The sequence below is a fragment of the Alexandromys fortis genome, unplaced genomic scaffold (assembly GCF_014885135.2).
Source record: "Alexandromys fortis isolate MF-2015 unplaced genomic scaffold, M_Fortis_MF-2015_v1.1 scaffold_115, whole genome shotgun sequence".
NCBI classification, from domain to species: domain Eukaryota; kingdom Metazoa; phylum Chordata; class Mammalia; order Rodentia; family Cricetidae; genus Alexandromys; species Alexandromys fortis.
The window spans coordinates 1,609,100-1,624,164 of NW_026067989.1; the positions used below are offsets into that span (position 1 = coordinate 1,609,100).

General features: G+C 44.3%; 1 protein-coding gene across 4 annotated transcripts in view; it reads left to right on the forward strand.

Moving 5' to 3' along the window:
- The window catches only part of Mgme1 (mitochondrial genome maintenance exonuclease 1), a 15,696-nt gene extending 3,870 nt beyond the window's left edge, over positions 1–11,826 (forward strand). For 3 of the 4 annotated variants that reach the window (XM_050159566.1, XM_050159567.1, XM_050159568.1), the window contains exons 3-5: positions 3,025–3,241; positions 5,804–5,936; positions 6,326–7,128. In XM_050159566.1, coding sequence (XP_050015523.1) covers positions 3,025–3,241; positions 5,804–5,936; positions 6,326–6,487 — 512 coding nt within the window. In that variant the 3' untranslated portion in view covers positions 6,488–7,128. Of the gene's footprint in view, positions 1–3,024; positions 3,242–5,803; positions 5,937–6,325; positions 7,129–11,681 lie in introns of those variants that run through there. The other variant, XM_050159569.1, reaches the window with a different exon arrangement.
- The last annotated feature ends 3,239 nt before the right edge of the window (positions 11,827–15,065 follow it).

Consider the following 15,065-nt stretch of genomic DNA (forward strand, 5'->3'; position numbering starts at 1 on the left):
CACACACCACTAAATTAATTAGTATTTTTAAAAAATGAAAGAAAACTGCCAGGTCATATAGGCAGGCCTTGACATAGAGTAAAGAAACACACTGGTGTGAGTGAGGGAACCCAGACCCAGAAAGACAATTACCACATGTACTCACTCATAAGTGGTTTTTAAACATAAAGCAAAGAAAGTTAGCCCACAAATCACAATCCCAGAGAACCTAGATAGACAGACATAGATCTAATCTACATGGGAAGCAGTAAAAGACAAGATCTCCTGAGTAAATTGGGAGCATGGGGACCATGGGAGAGGGTTGAAAGGGGAGGGAGCAGAGAAAATGTATAGCTCAATAAAAGAAAAAAAAAAAGGCCAAACAGGGCTCATCTCTGTAGGTACAGATTGGTTTCTATTTTATTGGGGGGAACACATGGTGTTTGGTAGACATGATGTAAGAACTAGTCTGTGGAGGAATAAAAATGTTGTGGCCAAATTAAAAAGAGATGGACTGGTGACCTGCTTGGTAAAGGAGAAGTCTTCTGTTTGGAGCCGAATGAACTCACCGTCCTAGCGGACAATTTCCTAGTCAGCTTTAGACTAAGGCTCTGCTGTGTTTCTCCGCTAATACGAACTTTAAGCAATGAGCAAATTTACTTTCAAGTAGAGTAATCATATGTGGGTTCATGCAATAGTAGAAGAAAGGAAGCTGACCGTATTCTTGATCCTCCTGCCTCCTCCCGAGTGCAGGGATCACTGGCACACACCGTGCCCAGCCAACCTATTTTTAAATGTTTTTAAATTTTATAAGTTGAATCACGTTTCACATTTTCTGAGCCTAAAATTCATGGGCTCCTGAGATCTAGATGTTCACGGTTACATATTTGTGAAGAATCTAGCCAGGATAGGTCTGTAGCTGGGAGTTGCCTGTTTGTGTGGCAATGAATGAAGTAATTTATTATTATTTGATAGCGCTGGTGGTTAAACTCATGACCTCCTGTAGGCTACTTAACAACCCCTCCTGTTTTTAACAAGTGGTGTGTAAGCTGACACTGCATCTCTTTAAATGTTAATTCCATCAGGATTAAATTCCTTGTAGGCCTTTCACAAGCAGACCATTTCAGCTGGGCTGAAAACTGTGGAGTAGTTTACCTCCTAAACTGAATTCCGTTTAACTCTCCGAGTCATTTCCCAGAAGCACTTTCAGTTTTTGCTTATGTAGAACTGACCTTTCAGAGTCTTTGTGAACTTGACATAGTATGGCTTACTGTGACCCCATGTGGATGAGATTGTTTCCTCTTTCTGTGGGTCTGTCTGCAAGCATGTGTCTATGTGCATCTAAATCATGCCCCATAGGCTGGAGAGATGGCTCAGAGGTTAAGAGCACTGGCTGCTCTTCCAGAGGTCCTGAGTTCAATTCCCAGCAACCATATGATGGCTCATAACCATCCGTAATAAGATCTGGTGCCCTCTTCTGGCCTGCAGGCAGACATACAGACAGAACACTATATATATAAAATAAATCTTTAAAAATAAATAAATCATGCCCCCTGGACTTAGCTCCTAGCTCTGCCAGGAAGATACTTATGCCAGGGTACTCTTGCTTTGGGTAAGCTAACAGGATAGTCTAGGTTAGTTGAGGAGCCACAGTCATTATCTTGCTCAGTTACATAAAAATTAAGTAATGTTTGAAAGCACCACCCACTGCCTAGCCTAAGAGTGCACCCACCCTCTTGCTCCTTTACCCTCGATCAAGTGACAATATAGCATTCTTGCGTTTATTAAATATGTTTGTGTTTCCTTTTCTTAAAAGGATATAAGGAAGGCTAGGGAGATGCTTAGCTGTGCCTGCTAGACAAACATGGCTACTGTAGTCTTTATCAGGGCTCCATTAAGGCCTACTAAGCTATTTCCTTCTGCTTAGAAGTATGCGATCTCCCTCTACCCTGAGTGGAGACCTAAGATTACAACCTACCCAAAACAAGAATTTATCCACTTGGAAGGGTCAGTCAGCCTAAGGGACCACTCTTCAGGAAGGTATATTCACCCAAAACTATGCTAGGAGATGGGGAGGGATAATTATCCCCTTAATGAAATAATGTACTTTTCCTTCCTAGAAGCTCACGGTCTCCATGCAATCGCCATTGAGCTACAAGTAGCTCTGTTAGATCTGCCACCTTTATGAATCCTGGCTCAAAATTACAAATTTTCCCCTTTTTCTTCATGTGTGTGTGTGTCTGTGTGTCTGTCTGTCTGTGTGTCTGTCTGTCTGTCTGTCTGTCTTTTGGACTAACCAGAACCTATGTATGCTTTTTCTGGTACTTTTGGCTTTTTCACTCTTTCCACATGGCTGCTTGCAGACCTCCATGGTTATCTCAGAAAGGAATGGCAGTCCCTTTTCTTCTTCATCTCCATCCTCTGGGCAGCTTGGGTGCTGGAGAGATGCTCAGTGTTTGAGAGAACTTGCTGCTCTCCCAGAGAACCCAGGTTAGATTCTCAACACTCACAACCACCTGGAACTCCAATCCCAGGAGTCCCAATGCCCCCTTTTCTGGCTTCCATGGCAACAGGCACATACATGTCGTATACAGACATACATTTAGATAAAACACTCTTATACATTAAAAAGAAATTTACAGCTTATTGACCCTGTGGGTTTTCTTTTAAACACTTTAAAAATAATTTTTGAAGATAAGTCAGACATGGTGGCAGGCAGATGGATCTCTGTGAAGTCACAAACAGCCTGGTCTACATAGTCTCGGGCATGGGAGGGTGGGGTGAAAGTGCATTCTTAAGTTTTACGGGAAACTGAATTTTGCTGAGCATAGCTGTATAGACCACATGTGACGCTTACGTAAGAAGACCGCACACTGAAGGCCAGCCTGTAGTACCAACAAGACCCTACAAAAACAAAGGATGAAATTTTGTGTCGAAGGGGTTGCCGTTTAAAGATAACTTGTTTATAATGTATATAGTTTAAATCTTGCTTTGGTTTGGTTTCGGTTGGTTCAGTTTTTATTTTCCCTTGATTTTTCTCTTTAGATACCTTTCTACAAGGCAGAAAGTTCCATGAAGCCTTGGAAAGCATACTCTCCCCGCAGGAGAACTTAGAAGGGAGAGAAGAACTCCTCCAGTCTGGCTATATCAAAAGCGTCCAGCATATTTTGAAAGAAATCAGTGGTGTGCAAGCCCTGGAAAGCGCTGTTCAGCACGAGGCCCTGAAGTATGTAGGGATGCTGGACTGTGTGGCTGAGTACCAGTAAGTACAACAGCGTCTATCACAGTGGGTGGTGCAGTGATGTCCACGGGCAGGCGTCTCTTAACCCGCTTCTAGATGTGCCTGAGGAATTGTGACCTCCACCTTTTTTTTTTTTAAATATTTATTTATTTATTTATTTATTTATTTATTTATTATGTATACAATATTCTGTCTGTATGCCCACAGGCCAGAGGAGGGCACCAGACCCCATTACAGATGGTTGTGAGCCACCATGTGGTTGCTGGGAATTGAACTCAGAACCTCTGGAAGAGCAGGCAATGCTCTTAACCTCTGAGCCATCTCTCCAGCCCCGACCTCCACCTTTTTTAAAGTAAAAAAGAAGTGGGAATAGGGCAGGAGGTGGGAGAAATAGAGCAGGGAAAACACTATGATGCCAATATAAAAATCAGAGTGGTGGGGAAAGTGTGTTTTTCAATAGCCCCAGGATGGCCTGACTTCCAGCCTGTCCCTTCTCCCTTCTCTCCAAGAAATATGCCAGCAGCAAGACTTCGCTGTTCCTGCATGCTCTTTTCTGTTTTCCTCTTTAATCAGTGTTATTTTCTTCTGCTCCCCCCCCCCCTTTTTCCTGTTTTCCCAAAAATTGTACAGTGATCTCTTGGCCCGGAACATCAGCTCTCTTCCTGGCTTCCAGACAGTGGCTGATATGATAAGGATTCTGAACCCACTACGGTTTCTAAGTCGTGGCTGTTATTGTTTTTCCCCAGTCATCCCGATTCCAAGGCTGGCTGTTTTCTACAGATACCCCATTCCAAATAAAGCATGTGAGCAATAACAGGATGTGGGGGAAGAGTGTAGAATCTGTGTGTGTGAGACATTTGAACCTCTGAATAACTGGCTGTCCTAGAACTTGCTTTGTAGACCAGGCTGGCCTCGAACTCACAGAGATCCACCTGTCTCTGCCTCCCAAGTGCTGGGATTAAAGGCGTGAGTCACCATGCCCAGTTTCTAAATTTAACTTTTTACATGCCCCATGTAACTGACATCATTTCTGCCCCTGATTATTTCATTTAGTATACTGTCTATTTATCCATCCATCCATGCTATTCCAAGGGACAGAATTTCTCTGTTTGTTGTTTCTTCTCCTCCTCCTCCTCTTCCTCCTCCTCCTCTTTCTCCTCCTCCTCCTCCTTCTTTTTGGTTTTATTTCAGACAGGGTCTCACCACGTAGTCTTAACTGACCTAGAACTCACTATATGCCAGCCTCTGCCTCCTGAATGCTAGGACTAAAGGCGCAGGCCACCAAGCCTGGCCCTACACTCTAATCTTCTGAATGTCTACAGTTAGTGGGTATTGTATCATATCAGAATGGATGGGGTGAAGAAGTGTTTGTCTGCATATAAACCTTTAGGCAAGGATCCAGATCTCCTCTCTTTTATGTCTATATATTATAGGTTCCCACAGATTGAACCTCAGCTTTTATTTTAAAGTGCCATAATGTGTAATCAGTCCATAATGAGTTCCTTACTACTGATATATTGTGCTTCAAAAAAAATTTAACTAAGACCATGATGTAGCTGTAATTTTAGTTCCTGCCAGCTGTTAAAGTAAAGGAATCCAAGAAAATCCCAAGGAATAAAGAATTATTATTTGGGGGCTGGAGAGATGGCTCAGAGGTTAAGAGCATTGCCTGCTCTTCCAAAGGTCCTGAGTTCAATTCCCAGCAACCACATGGTGGCTCACAACCATCTGTAATGGGGTCTGGTGCCCTCTTCTGGCCTGCAGGCATACACACAGACAGAATATTGTATGCATAATAAATAAATTTTTAAAAAAAAGAATTATTATTTGAACTTGAAAAATGTGCTTCCTAATCCTGAGTGCTTTGTGTATAATAGAATTCCCTGTTGTTGAAACTGTCTAGCCCATCCATTCTGGTTTTCCCCCTGAAGGCGTGAACTCACTCAATAGCCCAGGCTGGCTTTGAACTCGTGACTATCCTCCTGCCTCCACATCACATTTGCTAGAATTCTAGGTATAAAGACCATGTCTGTTGTGCTCTTCTAACCCTAAGAAATAAAGTCTATTTTGGAAAATGGAGGATAGAAGCACCAGTCATTAAGGAACCAAAATTAAAGTACATAACAGACAAAAGAGAAGAGTTAACTTAGTGGAGTTTTTTCTGCTTCCGGGGATTTTGTTTTGTTTTGTTTCAAGATAGGGTTTCTCTGTGTATCCCTGGCTGTCCTGGAACTCACTTTGTAGACCATGCCGGCCTCGAATTCACAGACATCCTCCTGAGTGCTGGGATTAAAGGCATGCACCTTCACCACCTGGCTTCAGGGGATTTTAAAATTACATTTAAATTATCTATTTGTGTGTGTGTGTGTGTGTGTGTGTGTGTGTGTGTGTGTGTGTATTCATGTGTGCACTCCCACACCATGGTGCACATGTGGGGTTTGCTCTCCTACCATGCTCCTCCGAGGCATTGAACTTGGGTTGTGAGACTTGGCAGCAGGCACCTTACCCCCGGAGCCATCTTGCTGGCCTGAGGTTTTCAATTTGAACTGTTACTTACAAAGATTTCCTCTGGATTCTCCTTAGAGGCAAGCTGTGTCTGATTGATTGGAAGACATCAGAGAAACCAAAGCCTTTTATTCACAATACGTATGATAACCCACTACAGGTCGTGGCGTACATGGGTGCTGTAAACCATGATGCTCACTACAGCTTTCAGGTCAGAACCTTAGCTCCTGCTTGATAAGCTTGTGTGTGTGTGCATGAGTATGTGTGTGCGTGCGTGAGTATGTGCGTGCGTGTGTGTGTGTGTGTGTGTGTGTGTATGTGTTGGGATTCACTCTTTATAACACTACTGACTGTTCCTTAGGGTTCTCTCATCTACAGAGCACTTCCCCTTCTCGGGCTGTTTCCCACCCCCACTCTTGCTTAATGAGCACAGTCCATTCTTGAGTCTCTCATCTGCCCTCTGTGTTCCCTGCATCCTGGTGCAATCTTTAACCAGCTCATCTTGGAAACTGGTTTGGAGCTACTACCTAGATGCTTAACATTGGATGGTTCGCCCTGGAACAAGAGGAGCTAGTGGAGCTGTGCTGTGTTTCTTTCTAGGTTCGGTGTGGCTTAATTGTGGTGGCCTATAAAGACGGGTCCCCTGCCCACCGTCATTTCATGGATGAAGAGCTCTGTTCCAAGTATTGGGCCAAGTGGCTTCTTCGACTAGAAGAATATACAGAAAAACAAAAGAATCAGAGTATTCCGAAGCCGGACTAGAGGCCAGGATATGACTTGGGAACATTGGGCGAATCTGAGAGTTACGTTAACACAAACTGAAGATGTAATTTGTTGGGACGTATTGCTAGTGAGAAGTCAGCACTGACCCAGCTGTACTACCTCTGTTATGTACCCAGAAGAGGGCACACAGGATTGACACTCACCTTGGTGACTTCTGGACTCACTTGCAGATCTTTTTGTGTCCCTGGCAGGATGCCCAGTCTTTGGATTGAGATCAGAAGGCAGTGAAGCTTCATGTGCCAAGCATGCCCCTAGGGCTCTCAGGGAGGGGGTGAGGGTCCCAACCACCAGGGTGTGAAGAGGGAGAGCCATCAGCCTGGCTGCCTAGAAAGCTAGCACACTCACCACAGCATGGGCCAGAACCTTTCTATACCAGTGGAGCCCAGCAGTGGTCACCACTGTTAGGGTGTAGTATCTGTTTCTGGTGTCAGTCAGCAGGCCATATACTAGAAAAACACTGTTGTGGGATTTTTCAGCTAAGAGCAACACTGATATAATCCTTTTTTTTTTTCTGTGTTTGGTAGATAATCATTGGTTGTTCTTGGAATTGAGAAAGATAAATGTCATTATTTCCTTGGGAGAGGAAAAAAAGAGTAATAAAGTGGTTTTGTTTGGTTTTATTTAAATGCGTATTTGTGGGGTAATTTCATGGGCCTGAAAATTGTTTTAACTTTATTTATTTATATTTTTTGTGGTGCTGGAACCAAACTCCTGGTGTGTGCTGGGCATATGCCCTACTGTCAAGCTTTGCACTTTACTTTTAAGTCCACAATTTTCCCACCAGCCCCTAGCTTACTGAGTTCTATATAAATGCGTAAAGAAGATGTCCTAAATGAGCTCTCAGCATAGTTAATCTGACAAAGTAAGATGTAGATAGAGAAGTGAGTTAGGTTCACTAGAAGAACTGAACCAAGAAAATAAAAAAGATTTACTGGGTTGACATAAACTATAGGGCTGGGTAGTCCAACAGTGGTGATCCATGCCAGAAGGCAGAGAATACAGTAGATGCTCACTCCAAAAAGCTGGATGCCTTAGCCGTTCCTGTCAGAGCTGAAAGTCTCAAAGCTCCCTGTAGAGTTCCTGTGTTGAGCCATGTTTGAAGGCTGACCTGGAAAATGCTAATGTTGGGACAGGTACTGTGATCACAGCTCCAGGCAGGCTTCCTTCTTTACAGACTCAACTCGTCCACAGTTGATACTCCTATGACATCAGTTCAAACCTCAGTCTGATGAAAAGGAAATGCACATTTTAAAGATTGTTTTAAATTTTTTATTTATCTGTATTAGTATATGTCTGTGTGAGTGTGTGCATAGGCCAAAAGAGGACATCAGATCCCTTGACCTGGAGTTACTGGCAGCTGTGAGATGCCAGCCAGAGGCGCTGGGGGCTAAACTCTGACCCTCTGAAAGCAGAAAGCATTTAACTGCTGTCATCTTTCCAGCCCCAAAACACACATTTTTAAAAAAAAATGGGGAGAGCCGGGCAGTGGTGGCACATATCTTTAATCCCAGCACTCGGGAGGCAGAGGCAGGCGGATCTTTGTGAGTTCGAGACCAGCCTGGTCTACAAGAGCTAGTTCCAGGACAGGCTCCAAAGCTACAGAGAAACAAAACAAAACAGGGAGGGGTGTTAAATAGAGTGCCTGATGGCTAGGAGGAGTCAGCATCTGCTCTTCAAGAGAACCCACGCCTGGTTCCCAGCATCCACACAGCAGCTCACAATAGCCTAACTCCAGTTTCAGGGACTCTGACACACTCTCTGGCCTCTGAGGGCACCTGTACTCACATCTGTATACCCACACACACGGGCATTATTTTTTTTAACCTTAAAAAGAAAAACTAGACATGGTGTCACATGTATACAGTCCTGATGCTCTGAAGGCTGAGGCAGGAAGACATCTTGAACCCAAAAGCTGAGGGCCAGCATGGAAAAACAGAATCTCAAGAAATGATCACTATTGGGCTGGAGAGATGGCTCAGTGGTTAAGAGCATTGCCTGCCCTTCCAAAGGTCCTGAGTTCAATTCCCAGCAACCACATGGTGGCTCACAACCATCTGTAATAAGGTCTGGTGCCCTCTTCTGGCCTTCGGCATACACACAGATAGACTATTGTATACATAATAATAAATAAATGATCACTATTAAAGGCGTAGAACAATAAGGTCAAACTTGAGTAACGATATTACTCAATTTTTTAATGCCCCCTTTCCCCCTAAATGGTATATATATTCAGTGAGATAGGTTTTGTATATTAAAGTTTTATTTTATTTTGAGGCGGGGTCTGGCCTCACTGCTTAGCCAGCCTAGTCTTGCCTTGAACATTCTATGTCGCTGTACCTAGTTGAGCCACGGCAATCCTCCTGTTTCTGCTTTGGGGGCTGAGATTACAGGTGAGCACTAATCACACTTTACTGAAGGCTTTAAAGAACATTCACCCGTTTATAGCATGCGTTGTGTGGTGTCTGTGCAGTGCACACATAGACATAAAGGACACCTTCGTGGAGTTGGTTCTTCCACCACCTGGGTCCTGGGAAATTTTTTTCTCTTTTTGAAAACTTGATTTTATGGAGCTGGAGAGATGGCACTTGCTGCTCTTCCAGAGACCCAGGTTTTATTTCCTGGACCCCACATGGTGGTTCACAGGCATCTGTCACTCCAGTCCCAGGGGATCTGGATGCCCTCTTCTGACCTCTACAGGCACCAAGCACACATGCGGTGCACATACATACATGCAGGCCAACACACATAAAAAAGAATCTAATAACATTTTTAAAGATTTTGTGTGTTTTGAGTCCAGAGGAGGACATCAGATATCCTGGGTCTGAAGTTATAGGTGGTTGGAAACCCAGTGTTGGTTCTAGGAGCTGAACATGGGTCCTCCACAAGAATAGCAAGTACTCCTAACTACGGAGCCATCTCTCCATTCCCGTTCTGGGAATCCTTAACTCAGCTCGTCTGACTTGATAGCAAGTGTCTTTGCTCACTGAGCCATCTTGACTTCCTTACAGAAATATAAGATTTGGAAGTTCTTAGCTTTTGAGACAAAGCTCAGTATATTCTCTTTTCCAATATAATTCAGGGCTGGTGATATAGCTCCATAGTGGAACATTTACCCAGCATGTACAAGGGTTTGGGTTTAGCCCCAGTACTGCAGAAACAACCTGATGTAACTACTCATTCGTTGCTTTAGAATGGCAGAGACACTGACAATAAAAAACAATTCCAATTTGACCCCAAATTACTTTCCTCCCCTTCAGACCTGACCCCTTCATTGTAGCCATTAGCCTGGGATGATCTGAGAACATTAACCTCTAAGAGCCTATTTTTAAGTTATAGGGAAACTTGTCAACATGTGACCCTGTGGTTTTATGTGTTGACCTTGGCAAATACAGGAAGAGGGTTGGCTAGCGAGACCATGTTTCTAGGTAACCAATTTGCCTACCGGCTTTAAGAGGCGCTAGAAGGGGGTAATTTGTACTAATCACTGCAGCTTTCCACCTGAGCAATTAACATTTGATTACAACTTCGCCTGCCTTTCCCCAGATCCAGAAGAGTGAAGCAAGGGAGTAGCCAAACGTCTATTTTTAAAGAAACACTTAACATGTTTGGAGCTGGTACCTAGAGGAAACCATTCTAAAGCAATCAACCCTAAGTATAGGGCAGAACTGACTTCCTTCTGCCCCCACCCCCACGAGTCTGATAAATATAAAACAACATTCCGGTTTGGGGTTTGAGGTTCTCCCATTTTGCTTAAGAGCTATAAAAAGATGAGAAATATAAAGAACACTAACAGATGAGTCCACTGTCTCCCTGATCCCATTCCCCTCCTCAGAGAGACAAACATCAGCATGTTTGGATCTTTCTAATGTATACCTTTATAGATTTAGGACATGGGCTGGTCTCCAGGAATAAGGAAGTTTTGCCTTTTTTTAGTTTTTAGAATTTTTAAAAAAATCTTTTCTAGCCGGGCGATGGTGGCGCACGCCTTTAATCCCAGCACTCGGGAGGCAGAGGCAGGCGTATCTCTGTGAGTTCGAGACCAGCCTGGTCTACAGAGCTAGTTCCAGGACAGGCTCCAAAGCTACAGAGAAACCCTGTCTCAAAAAAAAAAAAAATCTTTTCTCAGTGCTAAGAATTAAACAAAGGCCTTTCATGTCCTGTATGAGTGCCATGCCCTGCCCTCGGCAATTAGTTCTCGAGATCTACCCAGGTTGACCACATGTGAATGTGCTGCACTTCATCATCGTCGTCGTCGTCGTCATCAACGTTAATATTACTATTTGAGATTTGAGATAAGGTCTCTATGTAGCCCCGCCTTTCCCGGAACTCATTTCATAGGCCAGGCTGGCCTTGGACTCACAGAGATCTGCCTGCCTGCCTCTGCCTCTCAAGTGCTGGGCTTACAGATGCGTGCCACAGCCAGCACTGGCATTAGTTTTAAGTACTCTGTGGCATTCCCTCATGATCACTGCCATGCTAATCAGTTATCAAGTTCACTTTTAACGGTGCCGGCAGCGCTCCAGGGAACACTTCTCACGTGCTGTCCAGTATGTGCAAAGCACGCGCTAGACAGTGCAATAGAGTATAGCTGTGACTCTCTCATTTACTAGCTCTGTAACTGTGGACAAGTAACCCAGGAACTTAGGAACATGTATAAATATGTATGTTACGTGTAAGCATAACATATATGTTATAGATAACATTTATATGTTCATGTAACAAAACTTAATGAAAAAAGAGTCCATGAATTTGAAAGAGAGCCAGGAGGGGTATACGGAAGGGTTTGGAGGAAGGGAAGGGAAGGAGGAAATGGTGTAAATATAACTCAAAAATAAAAGAAATAATTAAAATATTTCTCTTCCAAATGAAATTATCAATTTAAACACCCACAAGCAGCGTCTAGTTTTCTGACTTTTCCATATCCCCATCAACAGAAAAGTTGCAAGACTTTCCCCCAACCTGATAGGCTGGAAACAATCCATTTGAAATTCTATCCATAATTGCTTGCATTCAGAACAGGATTGCCATCTAGTGGTGCCAAATGGCACTGCAATTATGATGCAGGAGCCAGAACTGGGTAGACCTTCCGGTTTCTCTAGGGAATTGGGTGGACAATATAGGTCTGGTTTGATTTTATTTACCTGTTTTGTTTTGTTTAATTTGTTTGTCTCAGAGTTTCTCGAGCCATCTTCATACTACTGCTCGTCCTGCCTCAAACCCCTGTGTCTGCCACCGAGGACCAGCTCTCTGATTGGAACAAATGGACCAGGCGAGTTTTCCATCATCTGGTCTCTATTTTTTAAGCAGCTGTACTTCTCATTTTTCGACCACGGTGGTAGAATTTTCTCTCAGACGAGGGAAGCCCTGTCTGCAAACCCAGTCAGGCCTCTTTCAAATGAATGCATCTGGGTCACAGCTCAGACCGAGGGATAAATTAGGGATGAGGCCGGCTATTTACCAAACCAGCAGGGGACTGCAGCTCCCACCCACCAGGGGGGCTGCCATTGAGCACGACTAACCTGCAAATGGGAGGTGACCAGTAGGGCACAACTCAGAGCTGGCCGCGTTGCCGGAGAATCCTGGTTCACATCCTTCCAAATCAGCCCTAGCCTATCTGCTGTGACCACTTCGTGCTCTGGCCTGAAAGGACCCGGGAGTGCTTAAAACACTAGGTAGCAATTAGAGGAGGCACAGATCCAGTTTACATGTATTCATGCGTTCTGTGTATGTGTGCACCTGCACGTCACGGCACACATGGAGGCAGAACAACTTTCATAAGTCGGTTCTCTCCTTCCACTGTGTGGGTCCTGGGGATCAAACTCAACTGTTCAGGCTTTTCCAGCAGGCACCTTTCCCCACGGAACCATCTTGCCAGCCCATAGATAGATTTTTTTTTTTAAAGATCTGTACAAAAATGTTCATGGAAAGTAAGGTGTCAAAAGTGATATTGCCAAAACTCATATAACATGGCTTTAAATTCTGTGACTAAATGAATGGTTTGCTAAAAGGCTGAGAAAGAAAAGAGGACTAAGTAGCAACTTAGAGCCATTTGCGATTAGAAACATCCAACCCAGCCAGTCTGAGCATCTCACTGCTAGGCTCATGCACATTTTGAAACTTTTCTTTGTACTGAACCCTTTTTTTTTTTTTAAGATTTATTTTCTGTGTGTGAGTGTTAGCATGTATTTATGTGCATGTCTGGTACCTTTGGAGGCCAGAAGACATCAGATCTCCACACTGGAGTCACAGAGGCGACTGAGCTCTGCCATGTGGGTTCTGGGAATCAAACCTGGGTCCCTGGAAAGAACAGTCAATGCTCTTAACCACCGAGCCGCCTCTCCAGCCCCTGGACGGGTGCCTTAACCCGGAATAACTTCCCTTCTTCCCTTTCCCCAGTCACATCTGGACTGTGTAAGTATGGTATAAGTGGGCCCAAATCCCAGATGGTGGAGAACAGGAAGCAGGAGCTGCAGAAGCTGACAGAGGCTCAAATCCCAGTCCTGTAATGGTGAAAGTCACTTCACCTCTCCATGCCTTTTCTTTTCTTTGTTTCTTTATTTGTTTACTTTGTTTTTCTTTCTTTTTTTTTCTTTTTTTTTTTTTTTTGGTTTTTCGAGACAGGGTTTCTCTGTAGCGAGCGTATCCTGGACTCTTGACTCTTGTAGACCAGGCTGGTCTCGAACTCAGAAAGATCCACCTGCCTCTGCCTCCCTAGTGCACCACCACTGTCCAGCATTTGTTTTGTTTTTCGAAACAGGGTTTTTCTGTGTAGCTTTGGAGCCTTTCCTGGAACTAGCTCTGTGGACCAGGCTGGCCTTGAACTCACTGAGAACCACCTGCCTCAGCCTCCCTAGGGCTGGGATTAAAGGTGGTGACCACCCGGCTATCAGTGCCTGTCTTTCATTGGTGGTTTAGGTAGATTCTAAACTCAGAATTGCTGGAAATTTAACACGGGAAGAGAAATGACACTGAGAAAATATTTGTCCCTTTCTTCTTGGAACTAGCTCAACCCTTCCCTGAACTCCAGGGGTGCCGCTGTTCTTACACTGCTTTTGCACTCTGCCCTCTGTCCCTGTACTGTTTTGGGGGGGGAGGGTATCCTTCCAGAGCCTGGGAAATGACTACAGGACTGGATAATGCACAGCTTTAGTACGTACATGCTGCTTGCTCTATGAACCACGTGTGTGTGTGTGTGTGTGTGTGTGTGTGTGTGTGTGTGTGATCTAAAACTTGAACAATGGACAAGTGAGAGGGCTCAGTGGGTGAAGGAGCTTGCCACCAAGCCCAGTCACCTGAGTTCAACCTCCAGAACCATTCATGTGGCAAAAAGAGAGAACTGACTCCACACATGAACTGTGACACACGTGCACCCCCATACTAAATAAATAAGTAAATAAGTGTAAAATTAAAATGAAACTTGAAAAACCACAAAATGTGTTGCAGGAGACTGGTCATAAATTGAAAGACGTTGTTAGTTCGAAATGAAGCAAATAATAGACATAGTCAAAGTCATATAGAACCGTACCTTAAGAGAAAAATAAAAGGGCTGGAGAGGAGACTCGGTGGTTGAGAGTATTGGCTTTTCTTCCAGAGGACCCAGCTTTGATTCCCATCACCCATGTGGCAGCTCACAACCATCTGTAATCCAGTTTCTGGGGATCAGATGCCCTCTTCCGGCCTCTGAGGGTGCCAGGTATACACGTGGTACACAGACATGCATGCAGATAAAACATCCATGTGTATAAAATAAGCTATTACAAAAGAAAGAGATAAGAAAATGGACAAACGGCACAGGAAATGGCCCTGCTCCAGGAAATCAGGAAAAGATCGTAGGCCAGAATGGTTCACCAGACAATGTATTTAGTGCTGGTCAGTGCTTGGGAGGGGCTGCAAACACAATGATTTAGATGGTATATGCAGCGCTAGAGACCTTAGACAGTGAGTTATAAGGGGAATTAGTCATGATTGGCCAGAGCGACAGAAGCAATGGGACACGTAGACAGATATGAAAAGATTTATTAGGGGAATTTGCTCACATAACTTTGGAAGTTAAGAAAATCTCATGGTATGCCAACTGTGAGCTAGGGAACCAGGGAAGCAGAACTGTGGTTTAGGTCAAGTTCAGAGTCCTGAGAGCCAGGAAGCTCAGCCTGAGGTTGCGGGTCCGAAACCCAGGAGCCACAGGTGTTAATCCTACAGTCCCAAGGCCAGAGAGCCTAGAGTGCTGATATAGGACAGAAACTGGTCTTCCATCTCCAGGGTAGACAATGAATTTACCTGTCCTCTGTCTGTCCCTCCATGCTGACCACCCAGACAACTGGTCAGTGCTTCCTACATCCAGTGCCCCACCCCACCAAACACACACACACACACACACACACACACACACACACACACAGTGGGTAAAGGTGGAACCTCCTTAGCTCACTGATTCAAATGCCACACCCCACAACACCCCTACACAAAACAATGTTTTACTAGTGATCACCAATCCAAATGTCAGCCTCTTACCACAGACCCAAGAATTTACAACTTGAGGATGTTTTCTGGGTACAGG